This window comes from Protopterus annectens, chromosome 10.part0 (genome assembly GCF_019279795.1).
Source record: "Protopterus annectens isolate FY-2018-M chromosome 10.part0, PAN1.0, whole genome shotgun sequence".
In the NCBI taxonomy this organism is placed as follows: Eukaryota; Metazoa; Chordata; order Ceratodontiformes; family Protopteridae; genus Protopterus; species Protopterus annectens.
In genome coordinates, this window is record NC_056744.1 from 1,380,609,609 (window position 1) to 1,380,629,824 (window position 20,216).

The window sequence follows — 20,216 nt, forward strand, 5'->3', positions numbered from 1 at the left end:
GAGGGACCATACAAGGTGGTAAGGAAGGTCAATGATAACTACATGGTAGAACTGCTGAGCAGGAGACAGAGGCACAAATTGTACCATGTTAACATGATGAAACTTTACCAAGATAGGGAGGCGCTTGTGCTGTGTATTTTCAGTGGATGGCAGGAGGAGTCTGAGGGGGATCTGGTAATGATCTCCTCAGTGAGGCTCGGACTGACACCTCAGTGGAAGGGGTAGCAATGTCCCAGCAGTTATCCCCCTACCCAGGTTTGAAAAATCCAAGTAGTATTACAGGAGTTGGGGGCATGTTCACTGGGGAGCCAGGGTGCATCCACCTGGTGCAGTACCATGTGGATACAGGACCCCAAAGACCTATTAAGCAGGCCACTTATAGGGAGCCTGAGAGAGTCAAACAGAATCTGAGGGAAGAGATACAGGAAATGTTGGAACTAGCGGTAATTCTGGAGTCCAGCAGTCCCCGGTCCTTTCCAGTGGTGCTGGTACCAAAAAGGATGGCAGCACCAGGTTATGTGTGGACTACAGGAAATTAAATAGTCACCCAGAATCAGATGCTTACCCCATGCCTAGGACAGATGAAGCCCTAGAGCAGCTGGGTGGGGCTAAGTATCTTACCACTACTGATCTTACCAAGGGTTACTGGCAGGTGCTCTTGACTCACAGTGCTAGAGAGAGGTCAGCGTTTGTGACTCTTTTTGGCTTGTATGAGTTCACAAAGATGAAAAATGCCCCATCAACTTTACAGAGGTTGGCAGATGGTATCCTAGTAGGAGAAAGAGATTTTGCCCTTGCATACCTAGATGATATTGCCATCTACAGCCATTCCTGGCAAGAACACCTTCAGCATGTCAGGGAGATGCTGGGCAGACTACAGAGGGCAGGGTCAACTATGAAGCCCAGCAAATGTCAGGCGGGTATGGCAGATGTCTCCTACCTGGGACATAGAGTGTGGAGTGGTAAGATCAGGCCAGAACCTGCCAAAGTGGAACCCATTCAGGTATGGCCTGCCCATGTTACCAAAAAGCAGGTGAGGGCATTCTTAGGGACAGCAGGGTACTACAGAAAGTGTGTCCCCAGTTACAGTGCCATAGCTGCTCCCCTCACAGAGCTGACAAAGAAAAACAGGTCAAATATGGTAGTGTGGACCCCAGCATGTGGGCAGGCATTCCAGAAGCTTAAAGGAGCTTTGGGAGGACCCCCCTGTGTTAGCCAGTCCAGATTACAGCAATTAATTTGTTGCGCAGGTGGATGCTTCAAACCATGGGGTGGGGGCTATACTTAGCCATGTTTCCTCAGAGGGAGAAGAACACCCAGTGGTATATCTCATTCATAGGCTCCAACCCAGGGAGGAATGTTAAGCAGCTGTAGAAAAGGAATGCCTAGCCATAGTGTGAGCACTGTAGAAACTTCAGCCTTGTCTGTATGGAAGGAAATTCACTGTAGTTCATAGGTTCATAGGTTCATAGGTTTATACTAGGCTATCTGCCCTAAGGCATTTATAAGCCTAGCCCAAATTTTTGTGGCTTACGCCACCCCTTATATGAAAAAATACTGTGCCCATTAGTTTGTTGTGCCTCTGTCCAGCAGTGACACAGAGATGATTCCCGGGGTAAACCTATGATCTACCATCCACAGGTCTAGATTTCTCTTGAACAGACCACAATCCCTTAACATGACTATGTCGAGCCAGCCAACAAAATGCCAAGTTACTAAGATGGAGCCCAGGGTTGCAAGCATATGATATGACAGTACAGCACCAAAATGGGATTAGCAATGGCTAAGCAGATGGGCTCTCAAGACAGGGAATAGGGTAAGATATTCCCAGATAGGCTCAACCCTCTCAAGCAACGTTTCACAAGGGTCACTTATAAAATTAGCTTGAGTTTTCGGGGGGGGGGTGACAATGCCAGCCCAGCTATCTGGAATTTTGTAAATAATCATATGCTCTTTGTGAATATTAATATGATTCTTATGCTTGTCTTAGAAATGTAAGAGAACTATATGTTATGTGTATATTAAACTACTCATGCAGAACTATGTGTTGAACAGGGTTTGTACAGTACTGACCTTCAAGGATGTGTCCACAGTGTACCCTACTGGAAAAGAACAGCAATGTATACAAACTATATACCTGTGCAAGTGTATGTTTTAATAGTAGAAGCTAGAACATACAGAGTTAACTTGTAGACCTTCAAGAAAAAAGTTGAAATTATAGTGTTTTATGATTGTGTTATCTCTCAGTTTCAGCTCAGCGGCAGACACAATGTCTAGAACTATTAGGTTTTGTATTGTCTTGAAACAGAAATAATTACTAGGTTTCAAATGTAAAAGCGTTTTATTGTTTTACGACTTTCATGTTCTGCAAACTTCTGAGAGATATGTACTTCTCACACAGAAATGTTAAAACTGTGTTACTATCTATTTAGCCTGGGAACTGAAGTCAGGTGACAAAGAGTGATGTCATCTAAGCTAACCCAGCAGTAATGTTTATTATTAAGTTAAGAACTTTCTCAGAGAGAGACTGGACATTTTATATCTTTTCTTGGACCTAGCAAGAACATCCACTCATCTGCACTTTCCTTGCTAATAGTAAGTAACTAGGGTACAGTGATTTATTGTAGATATAGATAGGAATATAGTAAAGATTAGTTTAGATGTTTTCTGTATTTATTTGAGACTGTCCTGCAATGTTGTTTTAAAATATTTCCTGTGATTCTGAACTCTAAAGTAACTGTGTTGGATTTAATTTGTATTGTCTTGTTCTTTTATTATTTATTATTAAATATATTTAAATGGTGCAGTGGTGCAGTGGTAGTGTTGTTGCCTCACAGTAAGAGGTTCTCCGGTTTAATTCACAGCTGGGGTGCCTTCTGTGTGGAGTTTGTATGTCCTCCCTGTGTTCATGTGGGCTTTCTCTGGGTGCTCCGGTTTCGTCCAACATTACAAAAACATGCAGCTGGAGCATTTCTCCCCTGGCCTCCGCTGAAATTTGGCTTCATTCCCAGTCGGACTTTCCCAGTTAACAAATGATAAATAAACAAAATAAAATAAATAAACCTATCTTTCTGGCTGATATTTCTGAGACATATTTAAGCTCTTAGAGCACTTACATATATATATTTGGTGACACTGTACAGGCCACTCCTAATAGCCTGGCGCTTGGTCAAAAACTACCATTTGGATAATAGTAACATTACACAGTAGGATTGGTCACCCTTTTTAGGGGCCTTATAGTAGCTGATAAGTAGGGGTTGGTAGCAGTAATAACTACCTTATAGTCTGGGCAGAAGGGGGTGTAGCTAGTAAACCTGTGCCAGCCTTCTCCAGGAGTGTCTGTGTGTTTGTATTTAAACCAAATCTCAAAGTATGTGTGTGTGTGTCAGCTACTTGGTTAGGGGCATGAAGCACTGGTTGGACAGAGAGTGTGCTGGAGGTCTTGGTTTGACTCCTCATCTGAGATCTTAACCCTGTAGCTGTGCCAGTGGAGAGTCTTATTGGGGATCTGGAGAAAGAGGGAGAAACCAGCCCCCAGACTGACTGTGATCTCTGTGTGCTCTTAAGGGAAATTGCACTTTACTGTGTGTGTATTTGTCATCCTCCCATTGTGTACATATCTCACTGTTGCCAGTGGTGAGGATTGAGGCTCATTGATTATTGGGCCAGTGTAGGGGTGTCATATCTGTAACCCATTTCTTTCATTGATTTTAATATGTCTAACTATCTGTATTAAATTAAGCGGCTCTTCTCTTAGACCATTTCCTTCTATGCTGAGACCTCCTTTTTTACTCTCCATTTCCTGGAGGTATTGTACAGAAAGTTCCAGAACATCTTCATGTGGCATAGCCTCTTCAGATGTACCTTGCTTCATCTGCTGCTCCTTCATATGGGAACTCATTAACCCATTGCTCTGCAATGCTGTATGCATCAGAGTTGCTACTGTTTCCTGTTCCTTCCTTTGCAACTTCAACTGAACTGTTGTACAAGTCTCCTACAGAAGACTCCAGTTCATCACCATGTGGCAAGTCTTCAGATGCCTCTCAGCCCACCTGGGGAGAATGCCACTCAACCTCTAAATCTGGACAAAGGCAAATGTATTGGCAGGACAAAGGCCCAAAAATAGGGATACATTTTAAATGTTGCCTATATAAACTTTGTAAGTCACTAGAATTATATGTTTTGCTTTGACATACATTTTTCTGAAGGATATGAAATCTGAAACTCAAATGTTTGCTATTATTTACTGACTTCAGTCTTCAATGATTTTCCAGAAAACCACAGATTATATGATGCACAGACCAAAATATGAACATTCTGTGAAAATCTAAACAGTTGAGAGCTATGCTGGGGTCTCATTGTTCCATCATGCTGTGACATTACCTGTATTGGATTTTCAGGTCTGTGTTATATATTTGAACTTTCAAAATCAAATACCATATGTTCGATAACATATGGTCGATATTTGAAAGTTCAAATACATAATAAAAAAAAATTAAAAAAAAGAAAAACATACCTTAATGGTATGAGCAGGGGGGCAAGCACCCCTGCACCCCCCACACCCCCCCTACTTAAATATACCAACTCCGAGACTGCACTTCAGTGCAGAAAAGGGAAATTTTCCTATTCTGCACCGTACGGTGCCGTTAAAGTCAACCTTTGAACTCTTGAAAGGTCAATCATATGGTCTCGACCATATGACGTTCGACATTTCAAGCATTCATTTATTTGACATAGACCCTGGATTTTCTACACTATAACCTTCACTTCACAGATAATCCATAACTTCAGTTTCTGTTTAACTTATTCTTTACTAATCCACTTTTTGAATATCCCCATTTTATTTTCTTATTTTTTGTATTGTGAAATTTTCAATGTCTGGGTGATATTGCCAGCATTTTTCTTCATGTGTGTTGCTTTTTTTTATATTGATTAGTTTTACTTTCTTCTTTGCGTAACTATTGCGCCATACCAGTTATCCTTTGCTTTCCCATCTCCATACATCTTTTTCATATACCTCCTGCTCCATTTGCTGCTGTTCAATCTAATAACTGATTATTCCATCATGCCACAACATTTTCTGTGCTGCTTTTCTATCTACATCCTTTACTTTGTTGATAATTCATGACTTCAGTTTCTATTTGTTTAACTTTTACATTGCTAATCCTCTATTTACATTCCCCCTTTGTTTTCTTATTTTTTTGTGTGTTGTGAAATATTCCATATCTGGGTGCCTTAGGCTGCATTTCTCTTCAAATATTTTTGGAGCTGCTTTTGTTGTATCCGTTAGTTTAACTTTCTCCTTAACTTTCTCCTTTACAGAAATACTGCACCATATCAGATCTCTTTCTTTACCATGTCCACACTTCTTTTTTATACCTTTCAAAAATCTCTGTGTTTTATTCTTTATATTTTCACATTCCTTTGTTGCTTCTTTTTTCCAGGCAGCTCAAAGTCCTTTTATCTATGTACTGGTTCTCATAAATATGTTGTGTAAATGTTTATTTGATGCACATGACAGTGTTTCTTTTACAGGTATTTTCCTTTCCTCTGGAAATTATGAGCTTTATGCATCATTTTTTCATTATTCTTAATAATCCACTTTGTCATCTTTATGATTTTTGTCCTTTCAACGTTCATGGTTTTCCTGGGCTGCTACATCCTTCTACCACAGAGAGGCTACCCTCCTCCTTGGGTCTGACCTAAATCTATTGTAGGAATGTTTCATGTCTTGAGTATTCTACACTGCTATGTTTTCCAGTCCTGGCACCAGCGCATACAGCAGGATTAGGCGGGTTTTAATCCTAGCACCTGTGCAGTCATCTCTCTCTCTCATTTTTAACCTACATCTCTCCATGACATATAAAATACAGTCTATATATCAGCGTTGTCTTGGTGAGATTTTGTGAAAACAATGTCCACCACATGAAAGTACTCACCAAGACTTGAGGATGAATTCAGTTCCAACAATACTACTCTCGTTTTCTTGCTGAATTCATTTCTCCATTCAGACTCCTATATGAGTCAGAAAATGGCCAGAGTTAATCAGTGTACTGCCCCACTTAATAAATACAAATAAGTAAATAAATAAACACAAACTTTAAAAAATGCTATGCTTACCTAGCAGATTTGCAAGTAAAATAACATTGAATGCTGGAGTCTTGTTCTTTAGTTCTGGGATTCAGAAAGGCACACTTGTTTGAAGTAAGCCTTTCTGATTCTTTCACTGTCCTAATGCTGAGGTTTCTTGCTGGCAGGATGCACAGCATAGGGAAAAGTCTAGCTTACACAGGTGAAACTAATGTGGCAATGGTAATCTAACGGAGAGACTAATGCTAATTAGCCATGCACTGTCCTGCACTAATATTAAAAGCTCCTGTTTTATGTTGACAAGTAACTCAGACTTACTTGGGTGCATAAACTTCCATTGCTGGAGGAAAAAGTGATCACCGTCAAAAGATGATGGCAACCATTCAAGTCTTGTTGAAGCAGTTGTGGTGTGGGTGAGTTCAGCAAAGATATGAGGATGGGGTAGTGTGTTAGTGTGTGTGTGTGTGTGTGTGTGTGTGTGTGTGTGTGTGTGTGTGTGTGTGTGTGTGTGTGTGCAAGCTCATGTGTGCATGTGAATGTGTGTGTGTGTGTGTGTGTGTGTGTGTGTGTGTGTGTGTGTGTGTGTGTGTGTGTGCATGTGTGCGTGTGTGCGTGTGTGCATGTGTGCATATGTGAATGTGTGCGTGTGTTTGTCTGTGAGTATAAGGAGATGTCTTTGCCAAAGAGATGGATGGATGCAAGGTAAAACATTACCAACATCAGGCTGGATAGCACTAATGTTAGCAAGAGTTTAATTTGGAGATATACTAAAGGGCTAGTAATGAGATTTTTCTCACCAGAGAAATAGCTGTCCCAGGATAGCAATTTCTCTCTCTGTTACATAAAGTGACCTACCTGTTGTAGACAATTTACATGAGTGGTGAGGATTTTTTCTGAATCCTAGGGTCAGTCTTCAGTGTATGGTGTTTTATAGTCCACTGACCAATAGACAATGAAAGGGATAAACTGTCTTAGTTCAGTATGCCTTACCTGCATTTAAAACTAGTGTATTTGTTTTATGTCCCTGATACTCTGCTTACTGCTGCTTATTCTTATATCAAAGTTGATATAAAAGCAGCATATTGTGAAGTTATGAGCAATAGCGACTGAGGGTTAGGTACACATGCAAGGGCCAAAACTAAAAGGAACAATATGTTTACAAGATTTCTGGTAGTACAGGAAGGAGCTATCTGTTATACATGATAAGATGAAGTATTTAGGTGTATGGAATAAAAATAATTCAGTTACAGCCACTAAGAATATTTGGGAAGGAGCTATAGAAAAGATTTTACAAACAATGGGAAGGCTGGAAGCCTTTGATTATGAAAACAGAGAGTAAGATTCAAGCAATGAAAATGTTTGTGGTCCATATAGTTTTATATACAGGTCAGATATATTTCTATTAATCTGAGAAGATGATGTGGACCATAATTAATAAAGATTCAAAGGAATTTATTTGTGAGGGAAAGTGGGTAAGAGTTAAGTGGGATAGGTTGATGAGTACAGTATGTAAGTGTGTGCACGTATGTGTATGTACATGTCTAGGAGTGCGTGCATGTGTGTATATGTGTGTGTGTGTGTGTGTGTGTGTGTGTGTGTGTGTGTGTGTGTGTGTGTGTGTGTGTGTGTGTGTGTGTGAGTCTGTGTGTGTGTGTCAGTGGGGGAATGTCTTTCCAATGCGATGGATCGATGTAAGGTAAAACATTACTAGCTTCAGGCCTTATCACCATGAACAAGATGGCTTAGGATTGCCAAAGCTGAATGGATATATCAGAGCTACATAGTTAAGACTTACATACATAAAACAAACAAACGGCTATAATTCAAAATGCAAAGAGATAATGATAATAAAACAGGGCGGGAGTGGAAATGAGGAAAGACTAGAATTTTGTATGAATGTCCTTAAGGAGAAGAAGAATAATCATACAGAATGTTATATTTATAGAGTGGTAGAAATTTTCTATGAAAGGAAATTTTACCAATAGGAATGACTGCAAGTAGCGCTGAGAAAATAGGCAAGAAGGGGCTGGAATTACTGAAGAAATTAGCAGAGGAATCACGGTATTAGGATCAATTAACTAGGGATGAAAAGGTAACATTATGGGGTAAGGCTAAGCAGAAGTTGGAATGCAGGTTAGAGACTACCTTCCCTACCAGGAAATGATAACAGAGTATAGCAGAAGGATAGGGGAATGTTAAGTTACAATTTTTAGTTGAAAATACAACAGAAGCTGTTGTTAAAAAGGGATAATTAGATAGGCTTATACAATCTTGCATGCTAACTATAAAACTCAATCAGAGGAGTTTAGAGAAGATTTGGAAAAGATAATAGAGCGACAATTTACAAAAGAATAAAGGAATCACATATACTGCAACTGAAGTGTTTGCATAGGTATTTTTGTATCCAAAGCAGACTTCACAGCATTTTCCTCAGGCAAATAGCAGATAGAGGACTGATGGAAAAGTAAAGTAATTGGGAACGTGATTTTTGGAAATGTAACAAGTCAGCATATTTTAAAAATTCCTTACAGAGTACATTTTCAGAAGTGCTGGGGGAACAAAGAAGTTATCATATTTTAAAAATTCCTTACACAGTACTTTTTCAGAAGTGTTGGAGGAGCAAATGATTGTAACTAAGGAAATAATTATTTTGAACTGGGATACAGGATCTAAATTGACTAGACATAATAAGGCTTTATTAAATTTAATGCAACTGGTTGCTCAAAAAAACAAGTAGAAAATGAAAACCAAAATTGAAACCAACTGCAGCTGAAGTGCTGCATGTTGCACAGGAGGCAAAAGAACCGGAGGCCAGAATTTTAGCAAAGGGAAGCAGCAAATTATATAGAAATTAACTGAATTTATAGGAATGGTGCATGCAGATTAATGTTCAGGAGGAAGAGTGAGGTTAAAGAGAAGGCAGGAATGAAATAATTTATGTAATGTAGATGTGAATGAAAATTGTTAAAAAGAGCATATGTATACTACATGAAAATAACTGAAGTATCATTATAGTTTGTTTTTATTTTCTATTAATGTTATTTGTCATGTTTTAATTCTGCAAGTTTGGATAATCTAGCATTCAATTATGTCTGCTTGTAAATCTACATTCAGTAGTCTGCACTGTAAAATACTGATAAGAATTAGTGGATAAGTCTGAAAACTGTGAATACTTAAAGAATCATAATACACTGGTAATGTGTTCATAATCATGTTTTTTAAAAAATTGTTTCTCCTCTTTTTCATGTAGCATAACCGAATACAAAGGCTGAAACAGGCAGGAGAAGTTTTCTTGCTACAGATTATTGAAACAGGATCATATGCTGGTATTGTTACCTTTACATCATATGCTGCTATTAAGAAAGACCTGCTACTTATAGACAATGATGCCAAACGACAAGAACTTGTAAACTCCCTACCTACATCAGCTAGTGGTGGAACAAATATCTGCAGGGGAGTTCTAAAAGGTTTTGAGGTGAGACCATAATTAATCCAAGTCTAAAGGTAATGTAAATCTTATTTTTTAATACTATATCTTTTTTGTAAGATGCCAGTGTACTTCTTGTACAAACTGCCATTCCTGTCTAGCTTTGTAAAGTACCTTGCCCCAAATGCCTATAATTCACTCTGCTGCTCTGTTTCTCTCTCCTTCTGTCTCAAGAAATTGCAGCTCTCATTTGTGCCACTGTACAATTATTTTGAGTTTTATCTATTCCCCCTAAGCAAACTTCTAAGGATGATACCCTACACAGAGTGTACAGAAGTATTCAGTGACCTGAACATGTCTCATGCATACAAGGCATTTCAGCCCCTTGAGACTATATATCCCTAGATTTGTCACTGTTTTTCCAGTGCTTCCTGTGTACCAGAGATGTTAGAGATACAGATGTTCTGCAGATGTCTTCTCCACACCACCCCTTGGAAGGAGATTAACAGGTTCCATATCTCATTCCTCCTGCCCCTAGATGCTTGAGCAGCTACCTGAGCTTGAGACATAAGTAACACAAATTAGATGCCCTAATGCAGCACCACTGGGTCTGTCGTGTATAAGTTTCTACATCTCTGTGCATAAAACTAAAATGAGTTTCAGTTAGGGATTCTGGTAACTTATTTAGATATTACATTTTGCAGCTATCACATCTGTCCCTTTGCCTTCTAATCATGGAAGTAATTTAACTGTTATTTTTCCAATCATTACATCTTTTAAAGTGTCTTCTCTCAGTATAATTTCCTGGTTTAAAACATTTTTCATTTTGCACAATGGTTATAAATTAATATTTAGAAACTACCCTAAAGTTAAAATGATATTACACAGTATCCTAAATAGACCTCACTGATACTGTTACACTGATTACCATCTTTTCAACATGAAATCCCTTCCATTTAAATGTGCTTTTTTATGATTTCATTTATTTAATTCCTCATACATCTCAATGAGTTAGGTTCCTCCTCCATGACCTTTTAACATCTCCACCAAAGATGGATAAACTCTTGCTGAAGACGAGACATGCTGCATTCCTGGAACAGATCCTATTCCATTTATTTTGAGTAGATGCTGTTTTGGAATCCTTTCTAGGAATGAAGCTGAGAACTGAAATTGCCCATCTTCTTTCTACAGCCTCCCTTGTGTAATTAGATTACCGGTGTCACTCTTTTAGTTTTTTGGCAAACTGCAGTTTCTCCACTGAGATTGTAAAGTCTGATAAGGGTTCAGCAAGTTGTATTGTCAAGTTTTTTAACATTGCTTCTACAGTGCTTGACTTAGTACCAGAGAGGACCATCTGAATAATGTGCCTTATCTGTCTCTGCTTCCTAAGTGACATTTTTCCACGATGTATTCTTTCCTTACATTCTAGTGCTGCCAATCAACTTCCGAAAAAAGAAAAAAAAGTTTAAAAGTTTGGCTGAAACTAGCATCCTCATCTGTACCCTCACATATTCCAGTGACCCAATGTCCTACGAGTTTTCCTTCATTCCTTAATGCATCTCAGAAATGTTTTGGCCTGTCCATCATTTTGCTGGCCCTTTCCTTCTTTTAAACCACATTTAGCTGCCAGGGTACCTTTGCTGCTTTTTGTATTCTAATGGGTCAGTTTCTTCCATCCTTTACCACTTCTAATCTCCAGTGGTGCTTTCCTCTTTTCAGTTATCATCATAATATAGTTTATATTGCCAGTACAGAATTCATTAACTTCATACCCCGTGGGCACATACTTGACAATACCCATGCAATGGGGCATTGTTTCCATACCTCATTAACTAATATAACTACCTTAGAGGTCTTCCTGGTTTTGAGGAAGGTGTAGCATGGTACGTGGCTAACACATTCCTCTGCAATCCATAACCAAGTAATATTAACCAAATTATCTTAGCTTATTATGTTGATGTTACAACTTGATCCTCAGTATCAAAATACCCATCCAAAGCTGTGTAGAATATATCTGTTTCCAGCAGATATTCCAACACTATCAGTCAGTGCAGACACATGTGAGCATCCTCATCATACAAAGCTCTAAAATACCAATCCAACTTTCTTAGAGTTATCCAAAATAAAGCATTCAAGTCCAGCTTTTTATCAAAAAAAAAAAAAAAACATAAAAGAAATAACACAAATATAATACCTGTACTAAAGTGGAAACATAATGCATTATGAATTTTATTTGTAGATATCTGTATATATATATATATATATATATATATATATATTTATATATATGTATATATATATATATATATATATATATATGTATATATTTATATATATATGTGTGTGTGTATATATATATATATATATATATATATATATATATTTATATTTATATATATATTTATATATATGTGTGTGTGTGTGTGTGTGTTAAAAATTATGTTATTGTTCCTTAATTTTGGGCAGCTTTTTAATTTTTAATTATTAATTTTGTCATGTGATTCATTAATTGGGCATATGGTCATTATAAAAGCTGTGTTGTGATTTTATGTTGTTAGATAAAGAGCTGGACTCAAAAGCTTTGTTTTGGCTAGTTCAAGACAAATTGGATTGGTATTTTATAACTCTTTCACTATTTTGATGTGCACTTTATTGTTTGTTGAGCTCTAGTTAACTGCTTGAACCTCTGTTTGTTTGTTTCTGAACAATCATATCTAAACAGTTCATAGTTGTAGAGTTCTATCACATCATTTATATATGTTGCTACTTTATCCCCCTAATTATTCTTTATATTCTATACACTTTAAATTTAAGTGTTATGATATTTATCCTGTATAGCCTGTAAATTAAATTTACAGCAACTGCATTTTCCTGTATACATAACATTCTACTGACTCAGTTTCTAAACTTTTCTGTCTTGTACAGAACCATATTCCATCTAACATTAAAAATGCATTCTGTAACAGGATATAGAACAGTATGCTGACATCAAATGCTATCCTGTAGTTTTTATTGGCATCTTGCAGACATACTGCTCAGTTTTTATTATATTCACAAGGAATATGTGAGAAACTAACAGGTCAGTGGACCCAGCTTAGAAAAACAATTCTATCAAACTACATAAGTAAATATTATAGCAATAACCCAAGCCTGGGTGTGGGTAATGCTGGATTTATCCAGCATTACCCACACCCAGAAGTGGGTTATTGCTATTATACAATGACATTATTTAAGAAAAGAAATAATTACTTTTCTTAAATAATGGCATTGTATAATGCCTCTTTACTGCCCTTCCGCAGCTGTCTGGCATTCTGCGGCAGTTCTGATGTACTGCGCATGCCTACGCAGTACATCAGAGCTGTGGGCAAAAGCACTGTTTCGCTATGTTAAATGGGTTTAACATAGCGAGACAGCTTTAAAATAAGCAACGGAGATCTTGCGATCTCCGTTGCTTTTTTTTTTTTAAAACTGTCTCGCTATGTTAAATGGGTTTAACATAGCGAGACAGCTTTAAAATAAGCAACGGATATCTCCGTTGCTTTTTTTAAACCTGTGTCGCTATGTTAAACTCTTTTAACATAGCGAGACAGTGTTTTATACTAACGGAAAAAGTCCGGGCGACCGGACCTTTTTCCGTTAGTATATTGAGGGATTTACAACGGGCACGCTGATTGGGCTGGCCAATCAGCGTGCACATTTTAGGGGAGGAATTGTATAATTGACATTCAAAATTTTGTAACACTTCTCTAGTGAGTTGTTTGCTTAATAAATTAGTTCAAACAAACAAAATAAGAAGATACACTGTACACTGTGCACCAGTCTAGGATTTACAGTATTTTGCAATGTTCTCATGTTAGATTTGTGTCATAGACTGAATAGAAAAGGAGCGTACTCTTTTGTACAAAGGTCAACACTTAAACAAATTTGGAGTTATTCCCAGTAAAAATCATGGTTTCACAGCCTTTCTTTGTACAAGCTCATGAAAACATCTAATGGAAAAGAATACCATCAATTTCAGTGTGTTACTATATTCAGATAGTGTCCTCCATTAAAGCAGGAAACACAACCAATCAATGGAAAAAGAAAAGTATTGCAAAATGCCTTCGTCCATTAATCCCTGTTCTCTTTCAGGCAGAAGTCAGTTTTAGGCCCCATTCTCAGTGTACCCCCAGCATGAACTGGACTTAACATTTGCTGTCCCCGTTTTATAAGACCTGAAATGAGCCATTGCTTCCTCCAAGCAATCTTTCTTTATCATCTAACTCCTGCAATAGCGTAAGAGGTAACATATTTATGTTTGGTGCAAAGGCTGTGGGTTCTAGTTCCCCATCAATAGATTACTTGCTGACATGAGGGTGCTGCAGTCCTACAGTAAGTGTACTATACTAAATATGTGATATTAAACCAAGGCCCCATCTGCTTAAGTTGCTGGTAGCTCAGATGGATGCAAAAAATCCATGGCACCTATTGAAAAATGTAGGGGGCCTTTATTTAAAACATTATTTACAATATTATTTATAAACTTACATATTAACATATTTGCAATTTATACAGTATACAATGTTCTATTGATTTCCATTATTGGCATGCAATCATAAATATCTTACTTTTTATTGTTATGTTAAACTTTTGTCTTCATTATCTATATGTGACCCCCACTCCTTTTTCCATAAACATCATTTCATTTTTCTTAAAATTATTAGTTGTCTCCATTTACCATTGAACATTTACCCTTTCCTTTCAAATGGTCCATATAATGTAAAATAATCATTTATCTATTTTACTAACATGTTACTTTTTATGGCTATAACATCCATACACAATCATATCCATATTTATTTCATTGATCTACCTTATATTTTCAAAACACTTTTCTTTACATAATTTTCCCCACAATATTGCAACCCTTACACATTTCAAAAAAACATGTTCTGTAGTTTCCTTTTTACCACAATATATACAAACTTCTTCTTCCTTTTACTGGAACTTTATTAATCAGTAATCTCCATAAAAAAATCTTGACATTATACTTGCTTATTACACCATGTTTTTCATACTTTTACAACTTTAACATTTTCATTTACTAGCTCAAGTCCAAGAATTAGGGTCTATATTATATATTCAAAGTTTCAAAACTTCGAACCTCATATGTTTGACAACATATCGACGTTTGAAACATCAAAAATATAATAAACATTTTTTTAAAATATTACCGCAAGCCCCCCTGCACCCCCCCATGTGGGGGGCTGCGCCACATATACCTGGTCTGGGAAAATAATCCACAGTCTTCTGCAGCAAGGGTAAGTGTGCTTTCTGTTGCACCAGTGAAAATGCTTAGAATTCATTGTCTTATTAGTACATGCATTTATATCAGTGGCCATAATTATTTCATTTCTTTTCGGCTTTTCCCGGTTAGGGGTCGCCAAAGCGGAACTCCGGTCCGCTAATGATTGGCAGTAGATTTTTATGGGGCCGAAATATGAGAGTTAAAACTTTTTCTCTTACTTCAATGTTAAAAGATGGAAAAGGTGCACTTCAGCACAGAGGATTAGGCTAATGCCTTTAGGATGGCTTAGATGCTGAAAGAATTTCCAGGAATATGGGATCAGCATACACAGTGGTTGCATAGGTTGTATAGAACTGCTCTGCAAATACAAAGGATTTTTGGATATAAGAGGCTATGTGCTGGAGATGTGGTAGTATACATACTAAGAATTTACATATGTTTTGGAGTTGTCAGTGTATAAGTTGATTATGAAGGATGTTAAAAAGGAATGAGAAAGTATTTTTAGGAAGGAAGTTTTTTGGGTAGCTGGGTTAAGAACCAAATAGCAGAAGTATGGAAAGAGGAAACAGAATGCATAAAGAGCTTTATAGGGTACAATTATTTTATTAGTAGTATTATTAATATATATAGTATTATTTTTCAGTAGCTGCACAAGATGAGTTCTATAAGTTCATTGTTTTTATTAATGTCCATAGCATAGTCAAAGACCTAGGTTTATTAATTCTTTTAGTAGTGACCTTTCCAAGATGTTTTTAACCTTTGCTCAGATAGTTGGGAAACAGCAATGCACTATCCTTAATTAGGTTCATAGGTAGTTACTAGGCATGTGGTCTAGCAGATAACTGAGGAGCCTAGCCCTTTTTCCCACTTTTCCCAAAATACTGTCTGGTTAAGTGACTTGCTCATATGCTTACAGTAGGTGAATGTAGAGGGAGACAATCAAATCCTGGACTATAGGAAGCAGCTTATTAGCACCTCATACCCTTAGTTCTCTATACTACACCAGGAATTTGAAAAGATTTTACTCTGGAAACGAATTTATGAAAATGTCTTATATTTTACCTTTTGAATGCTTTCATGAAATTTCTTAAGACAACCATAAATTAGGGCAGTCACTGGTTTCCACTAACAAGGAGAGATATTCCTGTGTGGATACTGAGTTCTCTGCCTGGATTACTTTATTATTTATAACAATCCTCGTGGATTTCTGCCACAAACTAAATGAAAAGAGGAGAACCAAGTGCTGCTATGAGCTGCTTCTCAATAAGCATATACAAATAATGGAAGTAATATATCCCAGTTATTACCACTCTACCATGCCATCAGTCTAGGGATGGTAGGAATCGCCAACCATTTTATTAAATGAGATGTTAAACTTGCCTCTTGGTTTATATGCATAATTTGTATGCTCCTAATAAAAAGACAAGATTAATTCCTGTGCTAGCCAGGTAGCTAATACATGCCAGAATGGAATGGCCCCCAGCAGTTTTTTTGGAATATTCCATGAGTATTAGGAAAAAGAAAGCCAGTGGCAGAAAGTTGACAGGATGTGGAATTCAATGAGGGAAATATTTTCCTCCCTGTTAGATGGCCTATGTCTTTACATAACTTCCCTGTACTAGGTAGCCCTCAGAAGTGAGAGCCAGCCAGACATGGAATATGTTCTCATCAACATTCTAACAATGAGGACATTTTTAGTAACGCCAAAACCTGTCCCTGATGGCTGATATGAGCACCCATGTTTTCTCAGGACCTACTATACTCTACATGTGCATATGCAGGTTTCCACCCACATGCTAATAAGGACCACAATCACAGACTTAGGAGTGTTTAATCCCACAGCCCTTTTTCTGGACATTATAGGCATATTACTCACAGAGTTAGGCAAAAGTTAAATAACAGAATATGAAAAGTCTACAGAAGAAGCCTACTGTCACATCCTGCGAGCGTGACCATGAATGTCCCCATGACTGTTTTCTGAGATTTCTGCAATTTGGGATATTTATTTTTACTTCAAAGAATAAAAGAAACTTTGGCTTACTAAGGATAAAGATTAGTGTAAATTTGGTAATATACTCACATTTCCTATAAATTTGGGTGTGATGCCCCTGCACTGACCCAGTAATCAAAGAGCCTCAGTCCTCACCACTAGCACCAGTGAGGTGTGTGCACATTGGGGGGATGACAAGTACGCACACAGTAAAGTACAATTTCCCTTAAGAGCACATAGAGACACATTTGCTGGGGCAGGTTTCTCCCTATTTCTCCAGATCCCCAATAAGGCTTCCCATTGGCACAGCTATAGGGTTAAGATCTCAACTGAGTGGTCAAGCCAAAACCTCCTGCACCCTGTCTGTCTAACCAGTGCTTCATGTCCCTACCAATTAGCCCCCCCCCACACACACACACACTTTGAGATTTGATTTATATACAAACACACAGACACTCCTGGGGAAGGCTGGCACAGGTTTACTAGCTATGCCCCTTTCTGCCCAGACTAAACGGTAGATATCACTGCCACCAACCACCCTTACTTATCAGCTACTATAAGGCCCTTACAAACGGTGACCAATTCTACTGTGTAATGTTGCTATTATCCACATGGTAAGTATTTCCAAGACTTTTAAGGCTATTGGAGTGGCCTATGCAGTGTTACAAATACCTATGCAAGTATTCTAAGTGCTTAAATATCTCTAAACAAACCAGCCACAATTATAAGTTTTAAATATATTTAATAATAAATAGTAAAAGAAAAAGACAATACTCAATAACTACAGTGACAGCAGAGTTCAAAATCACAGGAAATATTTTAAAACAATATTGCAGGACAGTCTCAAATAAATACAGAAAACATCTAAACTAAACTTTACTATATTCCTATCTATCTCTAAGAGAGATACTATGACCTAAGTCTTACTTACAGAGCAAGGCAAATGTAGTGCTGCTGATGAGGATGTTTCCAAGTCTAAAGACAAATACAAAATGCACAGACTTTCTCTGAGAGGTAGTTTTTAAATTAATAACAACACATTACTGCTGGGTCAACTGGGTGACATCACTATTTCTCATGCCTGCTTTCAGTTCTCAGGCTAAAAGAAACTTAAAATGTAGCACCTCTATGTCAAAAATACTTATCTCGCTGAAGTTTTCCTAGAACTGGAAGTCATAAAACAGTTAAATACTTTTACATTTGAAACCTGTAATTATTTCTGTTTCCAGACAATAGAAATAACTTCTAGCTGTAGACATCCTGTCTCCTAGCTGTATTAACTAACTTTATAACACATCATAAAACTCTTCACTTATTTTCTCAGAGTTTGCAAGTTAATTCTCTTCTTTTCCAGTAAGATACACTGTGGTTACATTTTTGAAGCTCAGTACAGAACGTACATCTCAACACACACTTTTGCACCAGTAGTTTAATATACACATAACGTATAGTTCTCTTACATTTGTAATACAAGCCTATGGATCATGTTAATATTCACAAATGACATAGAATTATTTACAAAATTCCAGCCAGTTGGTCTGGCAGCCTCACAATGCCCCCCACCTTGAAAGCTCAAGCTAGTTTTTCAAGTGATCCTTGAGAAACGTTGCTTGAGAGGGTTGAGCATATCTGGGAATATGTTACCCTAATCCCTGTCTTGACAGCCCATCTGCGTTGGCATTGCTAATCCCACTGCAGTGCTGCACTCTCATATCATATGCTTGCAACCCTTGGCTCCTTAGTAACTTGGCATTTTGCTGGCTGGCTTGATGTAGCCATGTTAAGGGATTGTGGTCTCTAACTACAGTGAATTTCCTTCCATACAGATAAGGATGATGTTTCTGTAGTGCCCACACTATGGCTAGACATTCCTTTTCTACAGCTGCATAGCTTCCTCCCTAGGTTGGAGCCTACGACTGAGAAAAAACACTGGGTGCTCTTCTCCCTCTGAAGAAATCATCTGGCTAAGTACACCCCCACCCCATGGTTTAAAGCATCCACCTGCACAACAAATTATTTGCTGTAATCTGGACTGGCTAACACAGGGGGTCCTCCAAAAGCTCCTTTAGCTTCTGGAATGCCTGTTCACATGCTGGGCTCCACACTACCTTATCTGGCCTAAACACAGGGTTCCTCCAAAAGCTTCTTTAAGCTTCTGGAATGCCTGCTCACATGCTGGGCTCCACACTACCTTATCTGGCCTGTTTTTCCTTGTCAGGTCTGTGAGGGGAGCAGCTATGGTACTATAACTGGGGACAAACATTCTGTAGTACCCAGCTGTCCCTACAAATGCCCTCACCTGCTTTTTGGTAACACATTCAGGCCATGCCTGAATGGCTTCTACTTTGGCAGGTTCTGGCCTGATCCTACCACTCCCCACTCTATGTCCCAGGTAGGAGACCTCTGCCATACCCACCTGACATTTGCTGGGCTTAATAGTCAACCCTTCCCTCTGTAGTCTGGCCAGCACCTCCCTCACATGCTAATGGTGCTGTTGCCAGGAACGCTGTAGATGGCAATATCATCCAGGTAAGCAGGGCAAAATCTCCTGCTCCTGCTAGGATACAATCTTCTAGCCTCTGGAAGGTCATTGGGGCATTTTTCATCCCAAAGGGCATCTTCATGAAATCATACAAGCCAAAAGAAGTCACAAAAGCTGACCTCTCTCTAGCACTAGTATTCAAGGGCACCTGCTAGTAGGTTCAATGATGGTAAGATACTTAGCCCCACACAGATGCTCTAGGGCTTTATCTGTCCTAGGCATGGGGTAAGCATCTGACTCTGTGTGACTATTTGATTTCCTGTAGTCCACGCAGAACCTGGTGCTGCCATCCTTCTTTGGTACCACTGGGGAGGCCCATGAACTGCTGGACTCCTGAATTACCCCTAGTTCCAACATTTCATGTATCTCCTCCCTCAGAATATGTTTGGCTCTCTCAGGCACCCTATAAGGGACCTACTTAATAGGCCTTTGGGGTCCTGTATCTATACAGTGCTGCACCAGTTGAGTGCACCCTGGTTTCACAGTGAACATGTCCCCAAACTCCTGTAACATTACTCAGAATTCTCAAACCTGGGTAGGAGATAGCTGTAGGGACATTACTACCCCTTCCACTGAGGTGTCAGTTTGAGCCTCACTGAGGAGACCAGTCACCAAATCCCCTTCAGACTCCTCTGCAATCCACTGCAAATACTCAGCACAAGGGCCTCCCTATCATGGTAAGATTTCATAATGTTAACATGGTACAGTTTGTGCCCCTGACTTTTTGTATCAGAGTCACAGGTACACTCCCATTTTTCCCATTAGATGTACTTGCAGTCTGTCAGTGGCAATCAGTATATTTTGCTTGAAACAATTGTTTTAATTAAGAGCTGAGTGGTCTAGTGGGCTAATGCACTATGCTGTAGTTGACACAGACCTG

The 20,216-nt window shown here is 38.4% G+C and overlaps 1 protein-coding gene across 1 annotated transcript in view; it reads left to right on the top strand.

Annotated features, from left to right (window-relative positions):
* The window catches only part of LOC122813606 (calcium-activated chloride channel regulator 1-like), a gene marked incomplete at its 3' end in the record, with an annotated part of 1,902,671 nt that overhangs the window by 1,361,339 nt on the left and 521,116 nt on the right, over positions 1 to 20,216 (top strand). Inside the window, 1 exon segment of the mRNA XM_044086018.1 lies at positions 9,341 to 9,565. Within this exon segment, the coding sequence (XP_043941953.1) occupies positions 9,341 to 9,565 (225 nt within the window).